The 26,291-nt window shown below is 35.6% G+C and overlaps 1 protein-coding gene across 4 annotated transcripts in view; it reads right to left on the bottom strand.

Annotated features, from left to right (window-relative positions):
* Positions 1–26,291, bottom strand: part of grid2 (glutamate receptor, ionotropic, delta 2) — a 398,666-nt gene that overhangs the window by 113,335 nt on the left and 259,040 nt on the right. For all 4 annotated transcript variants that reach the window (XR_003292669.1, XR_003292670.1, XM_026270097.1 and 1 more), the window contains exons 5-8: positions 15,047–15,100; positions 10,259–10,432; positions 5,946–6,107; positions 255–374 (exon numbers count right to left, since the gene is read on the bottom strand). Coding sequence is in view for 2 of the 4 variants with exons in the window: in XM_026270097.1 (XP_026125882.1) it covers positions 255–374; positions 5,946–6,107; positions 10,259–10,432; positions 15,047–15,100 (510 nt within the window). In the remaining 2 variants the exon portion in view is untranslated. The remainder of the gene's footprint in view (positions 1–254; positions 375–5,945; positions 6,108–10,258; positions 10,433–15,046; positions 15,101–26,291) is intronic.

Raw genomic sequence — 26,291 nt, forward strand, 5'->3', positions numbered from 1 at the left:
TGGGGGACGACTCTTATGTTACTGCTGCTTAACTACCTCCTCACTCCACCAAAGCTGAGATGAACAGACGAGCAAACAACAGAAAAACTGATAAACAATGCGTGCTGATGCACTGTGCTCTCTGAGGGAGGCTGATGGAATTCATTAGGCTTCTGTGATTATCAATTAAAATTCAAAAGCTCTTTGAGTTGAGACAATTGTGTTTCTGGAAGCGTCGAAACCGATATTGTGGGTTTGAGTCGGATGTTTCTTACCCGGCTGACTCCACGGCCGCGGTCCTCTCCGTAGTTGGTGCCCAGGATCTCAAAGTAGATGTTGGGGTTAATGCCGTTATCATTAAACTCCAGAAAGCTTGTCAGTCCACTGACACCTCCCTGCAAAAAACAAAAAATAAATAAAAATCAAATAAAGTGCTGTATAAATCAAATGTTAAAGTTTGACACGTGTTTGACATGCCATGGCTGCCATCTAATAAAAAACATGGATAAAAATGTCTCCATTAACCACTTAAACATTATATATGTGTGTAATTATAACCCCACATGTGGCACCACAGAGAACTACAAATAAGGGCTTTAACACACTGCTGTCATCAGCTAGAAAGTCCCGCCCCTAAGCCACACCATTGTTTAAGTCAATGTTGTTGTATCAACCCAGTCAGACTAGTCAAACAAAATGGACAGAATGGTGCCACTAGGGAGGTCTTTTAATGTGTTAATATGAACGCATTTATATATATATATATATATACTTTTATTCAGAAAGGACACATTAAAAGGTATTTACAATGTGAAAAAAATCTGATACAAATTATTATAATTTTTTTATTACTTTCAAGTTATCAAATAATCCTGAAAATCTTTCTTGATTCACATATAAAGCAGCATAACTGTTTTCAACATTAAACATAATAATAATAATAATAATAATAATAATAATAATACATCTTTCAGATAAGCATAAGCAAAATAAAATGATTTCTGAGGGCTAAAAATTCAGCTTTGCCATTAGAAATATTTTACTTTACAGAATTAAAATAAATAAATAAATAAATAGTTTATATTAACAGGGCTCGACATTGAGCTTTGACATGAGCTTGTCCTTCGAACAAGTAATTTAACTTGTCCGAGTATAAAAGATACTTGTCCGGGGGAAAAAAAGTGATAATTTATTCTGAAGCAGTCTTATCAGTGCTTTATCACGTATTACTTTAATCAAAATATTTTTTATATTTGCCTTAAATTGATTGCTGTTACACTTTTTAACTTTATGAATGACAATATTTTCCTAAACTGATTAAATGTACATGTCTCGATTTACATTGAATTCTAATATTTGATCAATACATTCAGTTTAAATAATAAGACACTATATGGTTGTTACTATGTAAATGAAATCAGTAGAAACTGTGCCATTTAGATGTATTTACTCAGACTGTTTAATAAGAGGTTCCATAAAATAATTTACTCAAAATTGCAAATTCATAAATCATGTTATTAGATTAATGTTTTACTTTTTTGACATACCAATATGAAATGTTGGAAAAATGCAATGATACTTTTAAATATGAAATTTAACACCAGTGGGTCTTAATGAGTGAATCATTGATTCAACCGATTCATAAAATAAATACATTAAATTAATTCAATGAATGAAGCAAGTAACCATTTTTATAAATGGCTCACTGAATCATTGACTCGTTCAAAAATGCTGAATCATTTAGTAACAAAAGACTGTTGTGTGTTGCTCAGAGATGCGTGACTGTTCTGCTGTGGCTTTGCTTAGAACTATTTTTGTTAGCGAAATGGAGCAAAAAACGATCCATAATGTGTCTTAAATGTAAATGAGTCAATATTACTTGTTTATTTAACTTAAGTTGTATTAAATCAAAATCACATTTGCAATCGAGCTGAAAGTCTGGATACAACCTTCATACTGTCAATACATTATCCGTTATTAGTCACAGTTTACACTGAAAGTAATCAAATCAGAATCATATATGCCAACGTTTCAGTGCTGCCCTAGTTATTGTTTGTTATAAAAATTTTAATCAGGTTACTTGTCCGGTCGGGCAAGTAAAATTCTCCTCCATTTGCCCTTTCACAAAATCTACTTGTCCCGGTCCGGACAAGTGTTAATGTCGAGCCCTGTTTAATAACCTTGAACCCCTTGGTGTGCAATTTTCAATTTTTTTTGTCAATAAGGGGAAATAATATCTTTTTAATGCTTTTAATCAGAGCATGTCACACTGGTTTGTGCACAGGTTTCAACATATTAAAGTATAGAGCTCATATAGCAGATGAGTGTTTCAGTCCAACTTGTGAAGTTTGCTGATTATGCCCCTACTGACCCTACCATTTTTCCTCCTCTCTCTACTGTCTCTATGAGCAAAAAGTCTTGTCCCCCCTGTTTTTTTTTTTTTTTTTTTGTCAGCACCCTTAATTTAAAATCCAAGATAACTCCACAGTATCATTCCAACCTACATAACCTAACGGTGAGCATGATTTTGCCAAGTACAACATGTTCCTGGATCAACATCCTTGTTGATCCTGGAACAACATTCCAATCAACCAATCAGAATTGAGATATACCTTTTCAGGAATTATCTGTTTTAGGCCTACAATCATGGTTAAGTTCTTCTACACCCTTGTTAATCAGCTATTATTTCCCACTGATTTTAGGAATAAATTATGGGTAGGGTTAGGTTTAGGGGTAGGGGTTGGGTTAAGTCTATATTTTTTGGACAATAATGTTGATCCAGGATCATCAAAATATGTTGATCTAGGAACATGTCTTACTTGTCAAAAATCACGGTGACCCTACCTAACCTAAACCTAACCCTAACCCCAGCCCTAAACCAAATCCAAAACATGTCCTGCCCAGGGAAAACCCACATGAACAGACAGATAATTGTTGTAAATTCACTCTACCAATACCAGTGCTGACAGAACGAATTAGACAGCCAATTATAAAAGCTGATGAGTGCTTTCCAAATTAGTTCACCAACTGCTGCTTTGTAAAGTCGCTACACACAAACTTCCCCTAATTGAGCTGTAAAGCAACGTTCCAGTCCAAACAGTCCTGTGGGAATTGAATACAAGGCCATTATCCAGCTGATGTACAGTAGAATAAGTATGTAGTACTACGTGCCATTTCAATATATTTATATATTGCATGCCTGTGCTCCCAGACATCCCTTTGAAACAAGGCTGTTAAAATCTAGGCAGATTCCAAGGTGGTACAAGCCAGTGTGTTATTGTGGTCACCCAGTGTCTGAATAAATCGGCCTATCTGCTTTAATATCATTGTCACACAGGGAGCGGAGTGGAGGTGAGAGCCAGACGAGAGGTGATATCTCTACTGTGAGATGCTGGAGGATCAGATACACGTGGATACAGGAGGAACAGTACATCCCTTAGGGGGTAAAGCCATTCCCCACCAAGCATGGTGTTAAACCAGCACTCAGTCACTAGCCCTGTAACATTGTCTGTCATCTCACCCCAGGCAGTGAGCCAGTTCTGTGGCCCTGCAGTACACCAGGCAGACAGAGTAGAGGAGAGTTTCACTGTACCACAACATTCCCCCACTCCCCTACCAGCACCCTGAAAGACACTCATTACGATCCTCAAAACCAAACAGTCATTCAGTTTCCAATTCAAATGCATCCAAGGTCAAACTCCCACTCAAACACATCTCTTAATCAGCAGGGCTCAGAGTTAGTACCGTTTTTGTTGACCTGGTCATGGTTTGCTTCATACTGCCAACATCTACATCAAACGACTGATTCATAAAAATAATTAACTGATCCACTTCACCAAACCAACTGTTTTCCACTTGGATGGTGACTGATTTTTACATTTTAACCCTTTAAGGAAAAGTTTTCTAAAAAAAAAGAAGAAAACAAATTAATTCATAAATACAGTTTTAAATGATAAGACATTCAAAAAATTGCAATAAATTAATTAATTGATAAATAATTTTTTTAATAATTTTGTTTTTCTGAAAGTTTTCTTCAACCGGTTTATTGAATTGAACTGTACAAAAGAACTACTGGAGATCAGAAAAAATCGATGCAACCGGTTCTTAACTCGAGAACGAATCAATCTTTTGTTCCTTATCTGGCTCTGCTCGTTGTTCATCTTCAGTTTTCTCTTCACAGCAGTTCAGTCAGTGTACTGTTTGAGTACTCCGGGATATTGGTTTGTTTTTAACTCAGAGGGAGTGTCAGCCAGATTAAAAAAGTTGAAGTAATTTGTGGATTAATGCTTATGCGAATCCGTTTTAAATGATTCAGTTCGATACGATGAACTGGTTGAAGTAGATCCGGTTACATCGAATGATTTGTCCGCGAACTGGATATCAATACACTTCAGTGTTTTGAAATCTCACAACAGACCGGAAGAGAAGACAATGCTGAATAAAGTTGTAGTTTTTGCTATTTTTGGACCAAAATGTATTTTAGATGCTTCAAAAATTCTAACTGACCCTCTGATGTCACATGGACTACTTTGATGATGTTTTCCTTACCTTTCTGGACATGGAGAGTATACCGTTCACACAGCTTCAATGGAGGGACTGAGAGCTCTCGGACTAAATCTAAAATATCTTAAACTGTGTTCCGAAGATGAACGTCTTACGGGTTTGGAACGACATGAGGGTGAGTTATTGATGACATTAATGTAAACTGTGACGTTTTGGTTTACTTCATACACAAAATCGGATTTCTTGATGATTTGATATTTTATAATAGTGATTTTATAACTGTTATTTTATCATTTCAAAATATAAAGGAAAGTGCTAAAACAGTTGTATGAAATGCTTGTAAGTCATTGAAAATAGCTTGAAATTCTCTCTCAAAACGTTGCAAAAAACCCTGAAATTAATACTTTAATAACATTTGACTATTTCTGCAACACCATGGTTACAGTTAGCACTACTGCTTCTGGTTTTCTACGTCAGCACCATCTGATCAGTTTATAACAGATCAGACAATCTTTATTAATTCAGCGGCAAATTCAAATACTTCTCGCTGGATCTCACAGTACTGTACTGTAACAGTGTCCCGAAATCAACTTTGGTTCTTAAGTAAAGCTGTTTTGGGCTCGGAGTTTGTTTTTGTCATGGTCCAAGCCAATAAATGGTAAGTGCTGTGCAGGTCAAATGAGTAACGGGATTTTGTTACGCTTTTGTTTAGTTTGCTGTTTGATGTTTCTCATATGCAACAGAAATGGCAGCATGAGTTGAATAACGTGGTGGTCACACCAGTGCGACCGTTCACAAAATTTACTCGCAGAAATTTTTTCCGCAAAATGTGACCATTCACAGACTGGAGCCCTGAAATATTAATATCATTGTTTTTGTTACTTATACAATAATACTGTTAATAAAAGTAAATGTGAAACATTAAATATAATATAGAAATAAATGTTACCTATGAATTTATACATTTTTTATTATTAAAAAATCCAGTAACACTATACTTAAAGCCTTTATGTGTGATGCATTATAAAAGTAGTTTTAATGCATTAATTATGCCTTGTAATATATACCTTATAATGCACTGTACAATCTCATGAATCATTGTATCTATATCTTATCAATTTATTGCTACACTATGCATTTTAACAAATAATGTATTACAATGCACATTGTGAATAATTACAATGCATTATACCCTTTAATAACCCTTTATATCGCATTATAGTCTTCAAGTCTTCAAGTAATGGTTACCAAAAATGATTTCAAGACTATGTCTACTCAATTTCACAATCTATGTCTGTATAACTCTACCTTGTTAATACGTTTAAATCAGTAGATTTTACAACCTCAACATTCAATACTTTAAAGAAAACCAAAATTTTAATTTTGCAAGGCACATTTCTTTCAAATAGCCTGAGACTGGCCAGCAGGTCATGTTTATCGTAAAGTCCTGTACAGTACTGTACCTTCTTCACAGTATCCAGCATAGACTTGCCACCCTGCCAGGGTTTGGAGCCCTTGCGGATGCACGAAAGACTTGCCATGCTGTGCCATTTCCTGTCCTCTAGCTTCCTGTGGAAAGTGTTGGCCAGCAGCAGCACTGTGTCGTAGATGTAGCGGTTGGTGATCTGACAAGTCGTCAAAAAGCAGCAGGGAAACAAAAACACAAAAAGAAAAGGAACAGACGATGTGAGCACAGAGAGCCAGAGACACCAGATTAATATTCTCTTACAAGAAAAAGATTTATGTCTGAGTGGGTACAGCTGGGATGAAAGGTCTCTACAGTGGAAATGACAACAGGCTGCACATAGTGAACGAGCTCTAGAAGACAATGGAGTTTAATAAGCAAAAGAAAACACACACACAGACACACACACTTAGTACCTCTCATTTCACACATCATACACGTCTTTAATGTTCTTGTCTGACTTGGGACATCAATTGTAACAATACAATATTTTTTTTTATTTGGTCATCTTGGCATGGTTTTAACAGTCAATTTTGTCTTGATTAAATGTAAACAGGCGGGCCAAAAATGGCTTTGTTCCTAATTTTATACAAAAAGTACATTTTTTTCATTAATATTCAATACTGTAATATTTAATCATTTTCTTCAGCAAGGACGCAATACATTGATCAAACCTGACAGTAAAGAAATTCTGGCGTTAAAATATTACTGTCAGGATTTACTAAAGACGCGCAGTGAAGATTTAGTGCTGAAAAGGCATGGATGCAGTTATTTTTTGCACCTGACCTTACTTAATATGCATTTGTAGGAGTTTCACTTTCAGATGCAAAATTTATGGAAGGAGTGTATTAAAATGAATCATGCTACCTGGTTGTCAGACTCTTGTTTTGTGTGTGTTGAGTTCTCCCTTGTGTTTCCTTATGCCCATATTTGAGCTTGGTACCTGTTCTCGTTGTCTCATTATTAGTTGTTTCCCTGCACCTGCCTGCCCCTCGTTAGGTTCAGTATAAATTTGTAGTCTGCCTGATGTTTCCCTGTGGAGTCATCCTGTGTTTGTACTCAACTGCTCCCCATGTTAGTGTTCCTCTCCTTTGGTTTGATTTATTAAAAGTCAAGTTTGTGTTGTCATCTTCGTATCTCTTTGTTTCCCTCCTAAGCACCGTGACAGTGGTTTACTACTGTTTGTGCTCGTCAAATTACTGGTATTTGTGCCAAAATTGTATTCCCCTTAAAAAAAATTTGTCTTAAAACAGAGAGTAATTTGCGCTGCTCTTGGTAGATTGTCCTGGTCATTATTGAAATGATCTGGCTGCCTCTGTGTACTTTAATGTGCGCATTGTTCTCCTCCATTACGCGCTTTTATAGAATTGTGTTCTGGCGTTAATTTACCCTTTTTTGTAAATCTGGCCTGTATATTTTTAGAAAAAATCAATTTCAAATAAATATTCTATTGAACTTTCTATTCAAAGAGTCAAGGGAAAAAGTTATAATTGTTTCCACATACTTCTTTTTTATACATTAATAAGAAAACATTTGAGTCCTAAATCAGCATATTATAATAATTTTATAATCATGTGACACTGAAGACAGGAGCGATGACTGCTAAAGAGTCAGCTTTGCCATCACAGGAATACAATACCTTTTAATATATATTAATTACAAAACTTTTTTTTTTTTTTTTTACATTACTATTTTTACTGTATTTTTGATGAAATAAATGGCCTTGGTGAGAATAACAAACTTTTTCAAAAAGCAACCTGAAACTTTTGATAGATAGTGAAAAAAAAACATAAGAAATTGAAGGCTAAAAGCATTTAAATAGCACACAACATTGTTACCTAAGATACAGTTCTGCATTATACAGGACAACTGGCAACTTCACTCATACAGAAGCTCTAACACTTCGAGTGATGTTGGCAAAAAGGAGAAAGTTAATTCCGCTCTGATCAATTGCACGGCTCTGATCTAACCCGAGTGTTGTCTCCATTTTAATGAGAAGGTAATAAATAGAGTGAAGCGGTCATTAGGTTTCCAGCGTTGTTTATTAACCCGCTCTGCTCCCACATACTTGACACTGTATCGAGTGTCTGAGTAATCTCAACCATGTTGACAAATAGCTGAGAAAAACCTCTCGCTATCAACATTGGTTTGCCATAATTGTCAAGAAAGCAATCTGTTCAGGTAATCTATTCGCATATGGCCATGGTCTTGACAAAAATCTTCACCAGTTAACAGAGGAGCACAAAGGAAAGGCTATTCTAATTATGTTAGGAGTCATGCATGGTTGGCTCCATCAACAGGTATCTGCAGGTATGAGGCAATAATGGCTTTGAGAGCCGGCAAACGAACTGCCAATTATGCAGTATATGTGTACATCAACTTTAAAGCAGACTGGAGAATAAGATGATGGAGTCGACAGGGATGAAGTTCTTGTGTTATGTTTCTTGAGTTTCATCCTCTGGTTTTCAAGGGAATGGGCTTCGCCATCCCAGCAATGAAAGGAAACACCAGTGCTGCTTGTGTTTACTCTTCCTGACTCCCATAAAGCAACTGGGCGTACAAAAAAAAAAAAAAAGAGCCATGACCCAAAGAAGCAGACTTGACAGTGATCCACAAGTCTACCAAGCAACAGTGTCGAGCTGTGTGGCTTTTCCCCATTCAATGTATTTTTCATCTTCAAGAACAAAAACATAAAGGGCTTACTTATTGATTTATGTTTCATCTCTTGGACCCATATTGCATTTTTTTGGGTGGGCTGTTTTTAGCCGAGAAGGCTATTTCATGATATAGCATTGACATGAGTCGAGACCACCGAAGCAACAAAGCTGCAACTGCCAAAGGGGTAGATAGATAAAGACAGGGTTAAATTCAGGGGGGAGAAGATCAGCTGACCAGGTAAATCCATTAAGCCTGTTTGAAGTGCAGGAGTTAGTGGCTCTCTCCAGGGAAGATGAGGGATTGGTGGTCTAAAGGGAACAAAAGGTGCAAAGGAGTATTCCAAAGGGAAGGTATATGTCAAGAAAGAGGGATGTGATATGCTTCAGTGCAGGGTAAAAGAGGGTAGAACTCCTGAATACTGAGCAAAAAGGAATCCTTAGAGTAAAACATGAGCTGCTTATACAGTATGCATTCAACATTACATGGAGAAGAGCACCTGTCTCCTCTTATTTCACATTCTGAAAATAATGGCTGAATTACAACTCAACATTGTTCTAGATTTTGTTGAAATACAATACATAGAGTGGTCCCAAAAATGTATGTGGATACAAACAATCAAACAAACAAAAAAAAAAATAACACAAATTATTCACTTGCAAGTGCATTTTGAGATTTAACCTCATTTGTTTGCGCATCATGTGGATTAATATTCTAAGAAATATCAATATGTATTTGTTTATATATATATATATATATATATATATATACATATATATATATATATATATATATATATATATATATATATATATATATATATATATATATATGTGATCTACATATACATATGTGATCTACATGAAAGTGTTTTTATTACATATATTATTCAGACTATTTAATCATTTTAATTTATGGATAACAACATATAAGGCAATACACTGAAGGTAGACTGTAAATTATTATTTACACACTGTATGTTTTTTTTCTTATTATTAAAACCATACAGAGGCCTTTGTAAATTGATAACGCAAACTTTTCAAGTTTAAAGCCTTTTTTTTTTTTTTTTGCTACAGAATTTTTAATTATAGAGATTATAAAAATATCTCTGTTGAACAGATTTTCAAAACACAAGAAGGAATTGTGAAACTAATGTTGGTAACTTAATGACCAAATAATAACGGTATTAAAATCATCGTCCTGTTTTGTGAATATCAAAAATATCTCCCGGACTTGCTGAATATATATATTTGCCTTGTCAGTACCAACATATACCAACACAACTATGAATTGATATAGGATAAGGCTTTTGAAAAATAATGTGTATTGACATACCATGCAGTGTTTACCAGTAATGAATGTGGCTCAATACACAACACATCTGTTAATTTATTTTGTCATTTGTGTATATGTACATTTGGGAAAATAAATTTAGTTAGAAAACAGGAATGGCACCCACATGCACGGTAAAGGAACTAAAAAACCCAGCAAAACAAGACTGCTAATTCACACATTGACATTTTCTAGTTTTCAAAGGAAGTTAGCTCAAAGGCTAATGATGACAGTTAATGGAAACAATCAAAAAAGGAAATGAAGTCAAATGACTTGTGATTAACTTGAATGCATGAGTTATGAGTATGGTGGAATGTATCACACCTCTAGCATCTGTGCCTTTGGGTCTTTGGGGTCACAGAGGGACGTGTTGATGCGGTGGTTGTTCCGAACGCAGCGCTGGCTGGAGTTCTGTGGGAGAGGGAAGGTCTGTCTCACCAGGGTCAGGCGACCTATAGACTTCATCACCAGCTCCTGCACATCCATGTCTGAAATCTCCTGCAGCACATGAGAGGAAAAACACAGAGAAAGAGAGAATAATGTCGGAAGAAAAGGGATTTTCCATGTGCAGTGATAAAAGAAAAAGCATCTTGCTGAGAAGAGCATTTTTCCACAATGACTGAAAAAGAAAGAGCAGAAGTAGGTCCAGGAAAAAAATAACACAATCATGGTTTTCAATTTAGCAAATAACCAAATATTACTTTTGCACAAATTTGGATTGAGAGAAAGAAAATGGGGTAGAGATTAAATAAGAAAGAAAATGTTATCTTTTTAGATTCCATTACTTAAGTGTTTTATCATCTTCCAAATATGTCTGCATGAATCAAGTAGCAACAGAAACATTATTACCAGCTCTATAAACCTTTATTTTTTTCTGACTTAAGCCCGGTTCACACCAAGAATGATAACTATATAAAGATAACGATATTAGCGTTAGTTTGTTTGGTTTGTTTATTCTAAGCGCACATACGTCTGCCTCTTTAAATTCTCAAGCTTGTTATAGATGGATGGATTCTGACTGGCTGTCAATATTTGTATCATTCATCAGCTGAAAAATATCTTTCTGAAAATTATTCCAATGATATTGTTCCTCACTTCATTTATTGTTATAGTTGTTGTGTGGACTCTGCTATTCTTTAATACTGAGAACGATTTTTAGAACTATATTGTTATCTTTATAGTTATTGTCCTTGGTGTGACCGGTCTTTTACTGTAAAGGTAACTGTAGATAACTGTAACAAATATCACAATTGTAGACATTAAGATTTTATACTGGGAGAATTTTAACTGCAAAATATTTATTTAGCATGGAAGATACAACAAAAGTTAAAAGGTTAGGCAAAAAGATAAAAACTTGTACATAATTTACATAAACAAATAATGATTGCTGGTTTTGTTTACCATTAACAAAATATAGTAACTTATATATATATATATATATATATATATATATATATATAACTTTGACTTAAATACAATGAACAGTACTTTACTGGAATAATGCAGGGCAAATATGCTACCAAATGTATGTTTACGAATAACAATATATTTACTAGTAACAAAATACAGTAATTGATTAACTTTGACACACACGCACGCACGCACGCACGCACGCACACACACACACACACACACACACACACACACACACACACACACACACACACATATATAGGTCATGGAATAATGCAGTATTTATTATAGTAAAAAAAAAAAAAAAAACATCTAGTAATAGATTTAACACAGATTATATAGTACAATTAAAAATAAAACAAAATACCTTTAGAACAGTGTGTGTTCCAATTTTAATAAAATGATTATAATGAAGTAAAATGGACAACGCTGTCTTTATGTGGTTAAAAAAAGCTCACCCAGGGTAAAAAAAAAGAAAAGAAAGTTAGTTCCAGTTAAACGGATGCTGCTCCTTCATTATAAACACTGAATCCTGACACCAGTACTGACACACAAACTACACAATCTTCACACATGGTTAAGTTTTCATTTTTCATCAAGTCAAGGTCAAATTCTCCACTCTCCAGTTAGCTAAAAATGGGCCCAATTTAAAGACAAGAAACATAACTACATAAAAATAATCATTAGTATTAAAATTATTCTCATGAATGGGTATTCAGAGCACTGCCAAGAGGCAGACAGACATAACCGCGTACGCTCACATGTCCTTGCGCAGCCTTGGGAGGAATGAATGCTAATTTTAGCCCAAAGCCATCTTTCCCACAGACGGGTAGAATGAAGTGAGTAAGCTGGGAATGATGTGATGGGAATGGACAGGGAACGTCCCCCAGTGAAGGTAGACTTCAGAGCGGCCAAGCTGTTCCATTTGACAGCCTTCACTTTTGAGTTTCATTCTCACCTGCAAAGCTGTGATTGCTGGTGACTGGCTCTCATGAAGTATGTCATTAAATCTGAACTTGTGGCACGCCGGCGTGGAACTTACTTAGAATGTCGAAGCCGTTCAGACTTCAATAAGATTAAAATAAAAGTTGTCTCCAATGCAACCTGCTGTCTAAAAGGTAATTTTAAGGTTTCTGATCGGCCAAATAAAAATTTGCCTGACGCACAGTCGAACACTGTCAAACGATGTTTGTGCAGCTATTAATTAAAGTGGTAAGAATTATGGAGGATAAGGCATCACGAGAGGGCACGTGAGGGCTTTATAGTGTGCTTCAAAACTTTCAAGAGCAGAGAGGACATCACACTTTTACAGACCTGAAAATATCAACACTGTGTGGCTTATTCTACCCCCAGATGACAAATGCAAAGGCCCTTGATGCTTAATTAGGAATGCTAAATTAGAATGACACAAATATGAGCCTACAGGGTTATGGCCCAATTTTAGGGGTTTAGGTTTTGGCAGCTGCTTGTTTTGTCCCCTATGAGTGCTGTCAAGTAAGGCCAACCATGAGCAATGAGTGTCCATGCAGAGACATGTCAAGGTAATGTCATGTGCCTGTGTATTTAATGTACGAGGACATAAAACTTTCCTCAGATGCATTAAATGCTCCACATGCCTAAACGGGTGTATTTTGTACTGGATCGGATAATGTCTCGCACGTTTTGGTTATTTTAATAATCTTTTATAAATCAGACTTTTTTTTTTTTTTTTTTTGTGCCACAGTCCTCTTTTAATGTTAGACAACTTATATTGTGCCAGAAATGGTCATAATTATTGTTTTCATAACTATCTCTATGACCCTTTGAATGATTCAGAAATTTTGCTGTTATGCCTTTAAATAGCAGCTGTCAAAGCCCTGTTGCATGTGAAATGAGATACAGCTTCTGCTTAGTGGGCTGTTTCATTCTTCAATGAAAGCTGCTTAGTATTGAGGACATTATAATGAAATTGTAATTATTAAAACTATTACAATTTAAATGAAAATAAATGAGTTAGAATTATTTTGGTAATAGAGTAATCCATTAATTATTCTGACGATTAATCGTATAATTATAATGTTTTATTTTTCTATTTTATTTTTTTATTTTTCATAAAAATAAGACCTTACCCAACAACAACCTTTTAAAATTACTTATGATAAATATATGATAGCGATGAGGCAATAATAATTAGTTTAACATAAATCATATGGTTTTATTGATCAAAACTGTTAAAATACACAATGTATTTTAAACAAGCTAATGTATTATAAATGTTGCATTATAACGAATGCCTGCAGAGGGCACCAATGGCCTGATGACTGTTTTACGGTTTACTGCGCGATCTATCCTTGTTTAATATTGATTAAACAGATTTAATTCAAATTCCTACTTAATGTTAAATATTTGGCCATTTCCTAAAGACAGAAATGCTACAGCCACTGTAATTTCTTGAATATGTGGATAACAAAACGTTTAAACTGGAGATGGTCCCCAATGTAGAACACAAGATCCAGGGGTGTGGTTGGATCCAGATCCAACACCTCCCACCTACATATAACTCAACCTATCTGTCTCCACCCTCTGATCCCTAAACCGGATGTATTCTCCTGTGTTTGCGTAGGTTTATAAATTATTTACCTTACAGATCTGATTAAATGGCTAATGTTGTGTTCCCAGATGAACGTTATAATAAACCCAAACAGATATGCAGAGATGGCTTCTGAGATGCTTCACACATCTAAATTATAACAGTTTGTGTGGAGCAGCATTTATTTACTATGAATGGAGCCGCTCTGACACACATGTACAGTACATAGCCTGTATACGCATGTAAATAATTAAAGCACCATTGTGTCGAGTGGGGCGGGGCCGAGAGACGTGGGCACGAGGAGTGAGGCCAGGTGTAGTGATTGGAGATGCAGTTTTATATCCTTCCATCTCCTACGTGGGACTCGAGACCGGTGGTGGGGAGCAGGTGCAGCGCATCTCAAATCACTACACCTGGCCTCACTCCTCGTGCCCACGTCTTTCGGCTCCGCCCCACTCGTCACAACCATATATGAAATCGTGACAGCTCTAAAATTTATTTTAACCACTTTTTCCTAACTGTATAAATAATGTGCAGTCAGTCAGTTCTTCTGGCTATAGAAATAAAAGGATCTATAAAAATTCCTAAACATGACTGGGTAAAACTATAGTCTCTGAACATCAAATCCAGCCAATATCAAAATGAATTTCAATACATGCCATTTTTGGACTGGGGAGTGAATTTGTCACAGTACAATTTCATAGAGCACTGAACTCTATTATTCAAAAAGACCAAACTGATTTATATGACCATTTGAAATAAAACCATAGAGATTAATAGAGGTTACCATAGAGAGTGACTTTTAAGTTATTGAAATAGCTATAATTCAGGCAGATGGGCTCAAGGTCTATATCTTCATTGTCTTCTCCTTGTCGCAGGATCATTTTGGAAAAATGCTTTATTCGTTAAGGAAAGCGCTGAATTATTTTATAGCGCTACTCCCATGCTTGCCAAATCTAATTTAAATCATTGAGCTATAATTTGTCCTTATCTGGCCACCTTCATCAGGCTCCAAATGAGCCCTTGTCCGCCTCTCACTTAGATGATAAAGATATAAAGATGCAAATATATTCAAATATGCTTACAGAAAGAATAAACTAGATTTCTCACAAAATAGCTTAAGAACCCACCTCATTTATGATGATCCAGTGACAGTCAAAAGCCACAAGATTTGTTTCCACCACCTATAGAGAAAGAAAGAAACATTTAGCCAGTTAGAAACTTCATAGTTTGGAAGAACTGACCCTTTCTGGGACAGGGTTTCTGCTCATCATAGGTTGAATAGTGGACAAGTCGAAGGTTTTTGAAATTTGGCATCTATAACAGAGGCATTTAAATATCCAAACAGTATTAGAGCCTGTAAATGTGTGTTGTAAACTCTATCTGTGTCTATACTGTAAGTATCTTAAACTACACACTATTCCTCCCATTGTGTCCGATTTTTGGTTCTCTCTCTCCACACCAACACAACACAAAAAACATGGTACCCTTCACCAATGTTTCTCCTGCCCACTGTAGCAGCACAGCATTTCATTAACCGTAATTGTGTAGGTGACTAAATGTGGGTGTCATAAAACATTTTGGTCATAAACAAAAGGAACAGCTGGAGAATCTGACGGCGAAAGCCGCGCTAATAGTGTTTTAATCTTCCACAAACACCTAATAAAACTTTATAATTACAAAAAAGACAAGAGGCATAACATTTTCCATCAACTGGTACAAGATGGCAGTACTTGACAAACAGAGCTCAGCTGGCTTCATTCCGGGGGTCTTCATCACTTTTTGTTAAAAAGGAGAGACTGGGGAGTGTTGTACCCCATTTTACCTTTTTGTTGTTATTATTATTTTTACTATAAAATTACCATATTTATCTGCAGCAAATTAATTAAGAATATGTTAATTAGTGTCAAGTGCAGGCGTGGGTGGTAACCCAAAATAATTAATTATAATAATACATTTACTTTTTAAAGAAAAATAAATAAATAAGCCATCCCTAATCACCACCACTGATCCCATTTTAATTCATAAATATTTAATTAAAAGTGATAAACTCTAATACATTTTTAATCAAAACTGCAAATTTATACAGACACGTTTTACATTTTTATAAGACAGACAGACAGATAGACAGATAGACAGATAGACAGATAGATAGATAGATAGATAGATAGATAGATAGATAGATAGATAGATAGATAGATAGATAGATAGATAGGGATTATTCGCCTCTGCCTACAGCCAGTTCCTTATTGAATTAAACTGGAAGTTTTACAGCACTCTCCAGTCTCATCTCTATTAAATGTCATGTGTTATCATTAGCTCAGTAAGTGATGCTGAAGTTTCCTTTGAAAATGCTAAGATCAGCTTGACATGTTAGGAAGCTATCACAACCTCTTGACGCCGAAATAGGAGTAGACATAAAGTGGCCACTGTTATTAATTACATGGTCCAATCATTTCGATGTCTAAGGCTTTGTGAGGTCATTAAAGTGGCTCATGAAGAATGTGCGTGTCTCAAAGCAGTTGTGTATATACAGTCAAAAGTTTCGAGACAGATGGCTGAACTTAATTAAAGCATTGGCTTAACATCTACTAGGCCAAGATGGACCTCTAAAGCTTGTCTTAATGCCAAGAAAAAGTTCAAGGTTGTTACAGGGTGTGCTTAAACCGAACAAATATACTTCTTTATTAGCCATGGTAAAAGGCTAAATATTTGAGTGGCTGCATCTATGCTATTTTTTTTTCTGTTCAATTTGCAATTAAAGTTGATGGTAAGAGGTATGCCGTCCATTGCCAAAGAGGAAGGTATTGATTCTGGCAGTGAGCTGAAAGTTTGCACAGACCAGATTGAGATGCTCACACAGAAATCTAGGAAAATCCTCAAGCAAAAGATCCGTCCAAGTTAAACAGAGCCATCCCCTGGGCAGAATCAGGCTCAGGAAATTAGCAAACAGACCTACATGTCTGATGTTCCTTAAAGGCATAGTTCACCATTCCAACTCCCTCATTTCATTACAAACCTGCATATCTTACTTACTTTCTTTCTTTCGTTAAACACACACACACACACAAAAAAACATTAACATTGGTTTTAATAAAACATAATACAAAAACGTTTTGTACTCAAATTGGTCTGTTTTTATAATTAAGTTAAATCAAGACATTCTTTTAGATCATATTAACTTGATACCCCAATTCAAAGACATTACTTAATTGAAATTACTAAGTAGAACCCACTAATGGGGATACATTAACACAATACTCATTACTGAGTTCACTTTATTTTGAACTTGCATAGCAAAGTTAAAACAACAATAATTGTATAGTCATGTTAACTCGCTGAAGGCAATTCACAGCTAAACAAGACTCAAAATAATGAGTTAAAACAATTAATTAATCCATTTTGTTTTTAATTTCAATTTTAAGGCAGCTGCTTAACTTATTATTTTAAGTAGAACCACGTAGATATTTTTTACAGTGATGGGAAGGTTATAATTGAATATCATTGGAATCCAAGGATTCTGGAATTTCATGAGGAATTCACTCGAGTTCAAGTTGGTCATGTGAATTTGCCACACTGACCTCAAGAAATCCGTTCATTTGAAAGTGACTTAACTACACTATTGAGGTATTTTGTGACACTTCTTCACACACAGTTGTTGTATCAGAACACTTGGAATACAAACTTCTTTTTAAATACCTCACTGATTTTTGATCCTTTTTCGAGAATTGGACACTTTCACGGACACCCCATTCTTTTTTTTTATTACATATGGACAGTGTGGTTAGGATATTCTTTAAAAATCGCCTCATGTGTCTCAAAATGACCCAGACATGATAAAATAATGACAAAACATAAATTTTTTAGGTAAACTATGCCTTTAAGAACAACAAAGAAGCATAATTGGTCATTTCAGAACTCGTATAATGACTGTCTGATTATAAATATATGGTAATCTGGTCTGACTAGCTGTTGAGCTGCAGTGACAACCCTGACTGACAGTGGGTTGACGTAAAGTCTAATGCCTGCGAGATCAAAGCCCGTAATCACTCGGAGACACCCACTCTGCCGAAGTGCTCTCAACTGTAAATCTACAGAGAATTAGGAGGCCATGTGAATTTACATCCAGATTGTGGTTTTGAGCTCCCCACTGAGAGAGCCATCACCTCAGAACTAAAGGGCTTCACCTGCATTAATGTGAAAACCCAGCGAAGAATAAGCAGCTAGTGTTAACCACAATCAGATATCTCTTTCATTTCCTTCCTATTATTCTTTTTCTTTGCTTTCTAATGAGCCAGTGGTTGTGGCATGCCTTTTAACAATTCACAAATTAGAGAGAGAGAGAAAAAAGAAAACACCTCTTCAAGGAGACACATTCTATCCACTTTCAAATACAAGCAGTTGTTTAAATTATACGCTGAAAGCGATGTCCTTCAACCAGGTGCTTTCACAGAATGATGATTATTGTTATTATCTCATATTTTCCACCTGCCTGAGCCCTAGAAGTGGAAGGTGAGATGACGTGTATTCATTAAAAAGAGCCAAGGGGAGAGATGACCAGAATTAGACGTGAACTTTGACATCCACCAACTGCACAAAGATGCCTCCGCACCACCTCTCTTTACCTCGCAAGTGACCCAACGGATCCAAATGAGAACTTCAAACTTTGCCAAGAAGTTTCAGCTTCTGTTTTGAGACAGGAAAATTTTGCTGAGAAAATGGATTAATTGATTATTAATTATACCAAATGTAATGTAAATGTAATGATAAAAACACCTCTAATATCATGTTAATTGAAATCTAGATTAAATATTTATCATTTAACAGTTTTTAACAAATGGATCATTAACCAGTTTACTTACAGCATTCCATTTAACATATTTGAAAAAAAATAAAGAAATAGATAAATGAAAGAAAAAAAAATTAAACAGTTTAATATTATTATTATTATTATTATAATTGTTATTGTTTATTACTATTATTATTATTATTATTATTATTATTATTTTGAAATACTTTTATTTATGAAGAATACATTAAACATAAAACATCCAAATATTACAAAAAAGATTTATATTCATTGCTGCTCTTCTGAATTTTCTTTTAATCAAAGAATCCTGAAAAAAAATATTAACTAAAATATTGATAATATTGTTTGTCGAGCATTAAAACAGCATATGTCAATGATTTCTGAGGATCACGTGATGCTGAAAATTTAGCTTTGCCATCACAGAAGTAAATGTACATATATAAAATATATAAAAATAAAAATTGTATTGAAATGCAGCCTTGAAGTACAAAAGCCTTCTTTCAAAAACGTTCATAAATTTGATTGAGCCCAGCTTCTGTAAAGCTGCTTTGCAACTATTTGTATCTTGAAAAGCACTATACAAATAAATAAAAAATATTTTAAGAATATTTAAACCTTGTTACCAGACAACAAAAAAAAAAAAGAAAAAAAAAAAAAAAAGATTTTCATTCAGATGACCCATTTTACACTTTTAAACTTTTATATTTCTGTGATTCAGTGTAATGAACTCTTAGATAAAAATGGAAAATCCAAAGTTTTGCAAATACCTCTCTCTCTCATTGCAACAGCTTAATACCTGCAAAACAAGTCTTTTGCTTCCTGTGGATTCATCATAGGCTATAATTATGGATTACGCAATTACTATGAGCTGTGAGAAAATTAAATTTTTGGTCTTGGCAAAGTTGACAATACAAGATCTCATAGACAAAACAGTCTGTGCTACTAACCACGAACGCCATATGTGACAGCAAATGAGATCCGGTAGTTTTCTGCGCTGATTAATTCCTCAAATGGCACATTATTCTTCAGAGTGAATTCCAGCATGTTATGTACTTAGCTCACACTTGCTCGAGCATGAGCGCTTTAAATACATCAAAACTGTTATGTGTCACAATTGCCATTTTGCTTTAATGTCAGCCAGCCTCACTGTGAGTTGTGGCTTTAGTCATGTATAATTCATCCACTGTGTGCAGTCTGTCAGGAGGGTGGCCCATCTCACTGGTAGTGTGACTTTTGTACAACACACACCGCCATTGACACACACTTATCATGCCATCATCTCTGAGGCTGCGTCTGAGTCTCTCGTAGCGGTGGTTTGGATGATAAACGCACATGACAACACAAAAACAGGCACATACAGAAACACTCAAACTTGTTAACGCTTTGTAATTATGCCACTTGTGTCTCTGATAACACAGGGTAAATCTAAATTGGATATGGGTATGCTGTGAAATCATAATCACATAATCATGGAGAAAAAAAAAAGATATACAAACCAAGCCAAGCTTTAAACAGCTATAGTCAGGACAAGAGGTTTCAAATCATACTCTATGGATTCTCATTGGGCAACATCAGAATCATATTAAAGTCTTTATAAAGTCAACACAAAATCAAAACAGACCCCATTTACTTTCTTAATGCACAATAAGATCTGAATGTGAACAATTATTGGGGCATATTATTTCAAAGACAAAATGTTGTTTTTATAAACTTCACTGGAAATGTAATAGCTTGCTCTTCTTTTAATGGATAATGATCAACCATAGCTAAATAGCTATTTATCCATCATTACAAACTCTACATTTGATCTGGCTCCATTCCTGACAGTTTTTTCTTTGAATTAAGTTTTACTTGACAAATACATTATATTAAAGGATAAAAAGGTGGTTTGAAATATAATTAAAACCTGATTTTTAACTAAATGAGGACCTAGCTAAAATACTAAAGTAAAATAAAATAAAATGATCATCTAAACTAAAATAATAGCCTTAGTGACATTAAATACCGCAAAGGCTTAATTTGGGTGGGTGGGACTATTTGTTTGTCCAAACAGCAGAAAGAAGGGAAACCTGTTCAAACTTCAGTTTGGTACAACTAATGCAATTCATATCAGGATAATCTATATAACACAAACAGAGCAAAGCATGTTCCTATAAGGAAACAGGTCAGAAGCCTCTCATTTGCGAGGACAATGGCTTTATCCTTCTTGCATCCCCATTTAAGCTTAATTACCCTGAACTGCCTGTATAATTCCGTCCTGATCTCATTGTAAATATGCTGCTGATTTATTGTGGCCATAAACCAGCGCTCTGGCCTCAAGGGCGAGCCAGAGCAAACACATGACAAGCGTCAGGGTGTCAAGACAAAGAGCAACCTTTCAGAGCTATTGATCACTTATGTTTTAATAGATTAATAGACAGCATAATCTAGCTTCTGCACTCTTGACAAATCAGCTGAAACAGCAAGCCTGTCTTTGCTGAGTCTTGCTTAGTTTAAGGGACAGGATTTCCCATATTTCTTTCCCAGAGCAGTCATCTGCTCCTAACATTAAATAATTATAATGTAGTCAAATAATTGCCTCACAGGCTCATGTGTTGACAGCAGAGGCAAGAAGCTGTAACAGGCAACACTGAAGTAATTTCTCTCTATTACCATGTTTGATCCACACTAAGCAAAATGTGAAACAAGTACGTTGGCAGTAGATAAATAAGAATTTTTCATTTTATTTTTACTCTGAACGCCCACATTGAATTTATGAAAAGGTCAGAGATAGTTACTTTTTATTACTTATTTCTTTTCTTTTTAAATCAGGGTATGTTCTCAAACAAGTATGACAGATTTTGTGTAATAGAAATTACATAAAAAGACAAACACGCATACCATACATACACACACAATTACATACAGTACATACATATAGTACATGCATTCATAAATGTCTGAGAATAATCTTCTAACAGTATAAGAAAGAAAGAAAAAAAACAATTTTAAGATTGTTGCTATATTTTATGCAAGTTGATATATTTCGAGAATAGTCCAAATTCCAACATTCCAACATGGCATTATGAAACTAAACCTGCAATGAGACTAAAAGAGTTATGAGACTTTAAGGCATACTCCACCCCAACATGAAAATGTAGTCATTAATCACTTACCCCCATGTCATTCCAAACCCGTAAAGGCTTTGTTTGTCTTCTGAACACATTTTAAGGTATTTTGGATGAAAACCGGGAGGCTTATGACTGTCAGTTCAGTTAATTTCAGTTTATTTATTTCTAATACTGTCCCATAGACTGCCAAATAAGTTACACTGTCAAGGTCCAGAAAAGTATGAAAAGCATCATAAGAATAGTCCATCTGCCATCAGTAGTTCAACCGTAATGTTATGAATTGACAAAAATACAGTTTGTAAGCGAAGAAAACAAAAATGATGACTTTATTCAACAATTCCTTTGTCAATAGTCTCTGTCTCTCCACATCATGAACTACTGATGGCAGATGGACTATTATTACGACATCTTTCATACTTCTTAAGTAATTTCAAGTCATTCATGACAAAATCTTCCTTCATTTTCATTTTGGGGTGGAAGAACCTAAAAATGTAATGCATAAGAGTAAAATAATAATGCAAAAAAAAAAACAACTTTAAAAATGGGACATACTGTACTTCTAAAAAAAAATGTTTATGTTAAGGGTTTTAGAAGGATGTCTTATTGGATGCTAGTCTCATACTCTCATAATGCTTCTTTATTCTTTTGCTTCATTTTCAAAATATTACTATTTTATTTTTGCAGTGGCTTTATTTTTTAAACTGTATGATGTTGTTCTCATAAAATGTCTAGAATATAACTATTATTCTAATTTATGTGTCTAAATATATATATATATATATATATATATATATATATATATATATATATATATATATATTTTTTTTTTTTTTTTTTTTTTTTGTCAGAACTGTGCTATTACTTCAAAGTTTTATGAGTCTGAATGTTGTTATAATTGATGTTTGTTCTTAACACTTTTAAAAATAAAGCTTCTTTAGTGCCACCTATGATTCCATGAAGAACCTTTAACATCTATAGTGGAAAAGGGATCCTTAGATTATCAAAATGTTCTTTAAAAGTACTGTTCAATGAAAGTCTATTCAGGAAACCCAGAAAGGTTAACTCTTCTGTATGGAATTGCTGCAAAACTCCCCTTTTGGGACATTTATTTTACAAGAGTGAAAGAAAAGGCATTTTTGGGGGTGGGGGATGTCCACAAGCCCCCATTCACTCAGAGCTCAGTTTCTCATTAGGGGCTCAAAAGCATTCAACTCTCAGTTATCCCATAAAATCATCAGATGCTGGTTCTGTTTCATTATTCCCTGTGTAACAACCAAATACACTTGCACCAATCAAAAACAGCACTTCGAATATCAAGAACTCCCTTTGTAAGTGCAATAGTCCAGTCCAGTCCCTGTGGTCTCACACCAGAGCATTCGGTGCCAGCATGCCAGACAAAACTGCATTAATCCAACATCCAGCAATCTGCCACAAGAGGAAGGTCCCCAGATATCATCTAACACTCCAACAGAGTGCTGTTTGCACCTGGCCGATGGTGGCAGAAGCAAAGTATGATGGGTGGTGACAATGCAATCGTGACCTGGTGTGTGACCCCTGCATGGGTCTTTGTGCAGTGGTTAATGGGACCACGAGCAGGAAGAGGATTATGGGAGTAATCCAGCCACTGTAAGCTTATCAGCACATACCATGTTTGTGTCACTATTCATCAAGTTCCTCTTTGGGAGACTTGCAGCATTAATAGCAAAGAAATAAATGAAAATACATGGCATTGAAATAAGACTGTCCCGAGGCAACTGGCACAAAACTACAAGTAAATCCAATGCAAATTCCAAACGAGACAGGAAATTTTTCGGTTTGAAGGAGCACAGGCTTTCCATCTGTGAATTGAAAAGTTGCTGATGGTAGTAATAATCGTTAGAATTTCATTAATCCATAACATCCCTGTCAATCAGTAACAATTGATGACATTCCGGATGATGTTACCCATGCAAAAACAAATATATACCTAAGTAAATGTAAACACATCTTTTTTCATTCTGCCGGAAAACGGTCTGCGGCAGTTCCATCTATGTCGAGGGAAAATTTATGAATTTACAATGCACTTCTTTCACCATCACAGACGTCTTAGTAGCGAGCTTCCCATTTAAGTAAAGTGCATGAATTAAGGAGAAATACTAGTGCGAGTAATTTCATTCTTCATCCTTCATTCCACTTTAATCGAAAAAGCCAGCACTAGCTGTGTTATCTATTTTCCAAAGACTGCTTTATGGCAGCCTGTTTGCCCATTCAACAGGACTCCCAGGGTGATATATTGTTACCACAGACCCATGTAAAAAATGGCTGAGCTCTTTGCGACTGAAATTAAACACAATGTAGAGATAATTTGATTGAGATGAGAAAATGGCCAGCGTGGTGTAATTGGCCATGTAATGTACGGGAGCGACTCGGGAGGATGTGGTGAGCGGCGGTGGTGGCGCAAGAGCTGTAAATAATCCATCATGCAGGTTGAAACACTCTCCAGCTGACAGCCATGGCCATCCACCCCGATAAAAAAGCTGACACGTCAATCAGTGCCTCCACCCCATCTCTAAGAATCATCTCTGCTCGTAATATCCAGATCAACCACTGCCTTGGCCCGGTGATCATGCGAGGATGAGGTTGCCGGCACTCGTGCTATAAACACAAGCCTTTGCTCACACAGCACTGGATGATTTACTGATGTTTCAGCATTATGTAAAGAGGGGCTGTATTAAGCAACAGCAACAAAGCATTGCGTAAAAATAAACGGGGTCTTTGATAGACATGTTGATGATGACGATTAAAATTTTAGTACTCATTGTCTGTGCTTTCATGGCTTCTCAGACAATGTTTCAATTATGCTAAAGTGTATAATTTTTTCTTAATGTTAATATACTTTTTCCTCTCCTAGCTTAATAAGCAGAGTTTAATGTTTGAAGACTGACTTCTCCATAATGTGTAAACATTATGCTATCAAACATTGCTCTTTCTGAACATCCTGTCTAGCAGGGACATATTTTGTGTGGGGGATAAGGGGGTATAACCCCCCCATAACCAAAACTAGCAAGTACAACACCTCAATGTTTATACTATAGTCAATGAAAACCTTGAATCAGGCTATTAATTCATTATTAAAATCATGCCTTCTGCACTTTTATAAGCGCTAACTTCATGTACGAACTGAACGGAGCATTTCTCAGCACTATATGACTGAATCGCAGTTCACGAGCAGAGCGCAAATCACCAAATACTCTGTGTGCATTTACCGGCACACTCGAGAAGTGTGTTAAGACTTGTTTGAGCCATTCTTATCGTGAAGCTGATGGTCAAATATTGATTTATCTGAATTAATTTAAGAAACAGCCACTTTAAATGCTATGGAGAAAGTTGAACAGGATCTTGAACCAGCACATATATTAAAATATTTTTCAACTACTCATGACCACCTTTATTGTAGGCTTATTTATTATAAAATTTATAAATATTAAATTAAAATTTAGTAACTTTAAGGGATCCCGATATTTAATATGCATCTTGTAAGTATGCCAGTTAATCTGTGGTAAATCTTTACACGTTTCACGCATGTGTAGAGATTTACTGCTGATCACAGAACCAGCATTACTGACAAGATGCACAATAAGTATCTGACAATTTATATTAGATGATCTGTTAAGAGAATAGATTTTTCCCCATAGATTTATATTACAACTGTGACACATTGTAGCTATTGGTTCTAAATGTGCAGGCTCTTCATAACAAACGCTGTATAGATTAATAATAATATAAAAAAAAGTCATCATTGGCCTAGTCTCGCAAAGCCAGACCTTCAGACTGATGGGTGAAGGTCTGGAATCTATGGCAGCTTTCATTGGCCAAGGCCCGCCCATGAGGCAGTTTGATCGACATGTCAAACAACCAATCACAGCGTCAGCGTCACGTTTCGGGGTGTGGAAATGTCGTCACATTAATGGACCGGTGTGTAAAACTCTCCGACCTATTTTAAGGATTCTATGCCGCAAATTTTAAATATTTCACATACTTTTGAATATCCAGCATTTAGTCGGTCCTGATAAGCGCTCACCGTCACAGTTCTCGGTGGCTTTCTTGTTTCATGAGGGTGTTTGGCACCACAGCAATTTTGTTTCCCGACGGAAAGTTAAAGAACGCGACACACCCATCTCCTGCAAATCCTATGCAATTCAACCAATCCGATGATGACTTTGATACTCCTAAAGTGTTTCCACTTTTGTGTCCCATATGCATCAGACTTTAGCAATCGGTCTGTGGGCGTGACGTCTGAGGCTAAGAATATTATTGACTACCTACTACTACCTGACAAGCACAGTATGTGGGAGCTCACCATCAGAGAGTCCTGATGAAGCCTACTACCTGATAACCACAATATGTGGGAGTCCACACAGCCCCTCATGTTGAGGGAAGCGATGCTTGAGGTGTATAACAAATACACACTGGTTG

The sequence above is a fragment of the Carassius auratus genome, chromosome 8 (genome assembly GCF_003368295.1).
Source record: "Carassius auratus strain Wakin chromosome 8, ASM336829v1, whole genome shotgun sequence".
Lineage (NCBI taxonomy): Eukaryota > Metazoa > Chordata > Actinopteri > Cypriniformes > Cyprinidae > Carassius > Carassius auratus.